Source organism: Pseudomyrmex gracilis, unplaced genomic scaffold (assembly GCF_002006095.1).
Source record: "Pseudomyrmex gracilis isolate BER0280 unplaced genomic scaffold, ASM200609v1 scaffold_33, whole genome shotgun sequence".
In the NCBI taxonomy this organism is placed as follows: domain Eukaryota; kingdom Metazoa; phylum Arthropoda; class Insecta; order Hymenoptera; family Formicidae; genus Pseudomyrmex; species Pseudomyrmex gracilis.
The window spans coordinates 12,901-14,477 of NW_018020617.1; the positions used below are offsets into that span (position 1 = coordinate 12,901).

At 34.9% G+C, this 1,577-nt stretch overlaps 1 protein-coding gene across 2 annotated transcripts in view; it reads right to left on the bottom strand.

The window, feature by feature from the left end:
* Nucleotides 1-1,577, bottom strand: part of LOC109852682 (protein crumbs) — a 30,100-nt gene that overhangs the window by 1,457 nt on the left and 27,066 nt on the right. Inside the window, exons 16-18 of one of the 2 annotated variants that reach the window (XM_020424074.1) lie at nucleotides 1,022-1,340; nucleotides 574-891; nucleotides 203-301 (exon numbers count right to left, since the gene is read on the bottom strand). In XM_020424074.1, the coding sequence (XP_020279663.1) occupies nucleotides 203-301; nucleotides 574-891; nucleotides 1,022-1,340 (736 nt within the window). The remainder of the gene's footprint in view (nucleotides 1-202; nucleotides 302-573; nucleotides 892-1,021; nucleotides 1,341-1,577) is intronic. The other variant, XM_020424075.1, reaches the window with a different exon arrangement.

Below are 1,577 nucleotides of genomic sequence, written 5' to 3' on the forward strand. Positions count from 1 at the left end.
TGTTTATTAAAATATAATGTTTTATAGAAATGTGTGTGATAAAAAATACATATAAAACAGTGTGAGATAATTCAGATGATATTAAATTTTTTATGCCAGTTTTAATTCACAATTAGTCATCATGTATAGTTTTGTCTATATCTTATTTACATATCTTATATACATATATAGCCTAATTTTTCCTCCTTAAATTTTATCTTACCTCTGTACAATTTTGTCCTCTATATCCGGGAGCGCATCGACATTGGTATCCACCAATCGCATCATAACATTCGCACGTGCCACCATTGTAGCAATAATTCTAAATGCAATACCGAAACAACGATATCATCAAGTAAAAATAAAACGTGAGTGAATACACATCAATTTTACTTTTATTTCAGTTTTAACTTTTTACGTTTTTTTTTTTTTTTTTTATAATATTTTAAAGAATTTTTATAATATTTTACGAGATCGAGTTTTATATTCAATCACTTTTATTTCTCTTGTTTATAGTATATTTTTTTCATAATTTTTCTCTCTTTTTCTCTCACTATTTTGTTGTATAAAAAGAAAAAAACAATGCAAACTTACTTCTCGACAGGGATCCATCATGCCGCAATTGTAGCCACAATAGCCGGGTTCGCAGATGCACTGATAGATACCAGGCAGATTTTCGCATTTACCGTGTCCGCAATCGATCTCCAAGGTTTCGCACTCGTTCACGTCAATGGAACAATTGGGACCTGTGTATCCGGTGCCTTGGCAGTCGCACGTATAGTTGTTCACCCCGTCGTAACATCTGCCGTCGTTTTTACAAGGTATTTCACCCTCGGCATTTGGTGCGCAATCATCGATGTTTATTTCGCAATACATACCGGTGAAACCGGGGATGCAAGTGCATCTTGGCGTCTATTTTATGCGATAACATAAATGGACATTTGAGAATTTAATGAATTTAATAAATTTGCGCAAGTTGTTTTAAAACTGTGTACTCTCTTTTTAAAATTCTCCTATTAAATATCTCTCGCAAATAAATTACCTGATACAGGAAGTCACATCTACCGCTGTTCTGACACTTCTTGGTGATGCAATAAGGCGTGTCACAGGTCGGACTGTCGAAACCAGGCATACAGGTGCAAGTGAAGTTGTTATCCGTTATCGGATTCGGTAAGTCTATGCAGGTCGCGCCATTCTTACACGGATCGTTTTCACAAGTAATCAACCGGAAGCTCTCGCACAATTCGCCGGTAAACTCGTCCGGACATACGCACCTGAACGAGCCCGGTACGTTTACGCAAACACCGCCGTTCTGGCACGGACCACCCTTTGCCACGCACTCGTTAACGTCGCTGTCACATCTAGATAAGAATCGATAAGAAAATACTATATCGTTTCGTCATATAAAATGCTTTAATCTTCGTTTGTAAAATTTATCTTCTTAGCTTCTTATGATTATTCGAGATAAGCAAGTAATTCTCAATCATTGTAAACAATATTAACAAAATTGTTTTAGAAATTTTTGTTGTTGCAACATATAAAATGCAGCAATATATAGTGTATATAATAATAACAGTAATATTTATAAAAGTAATATT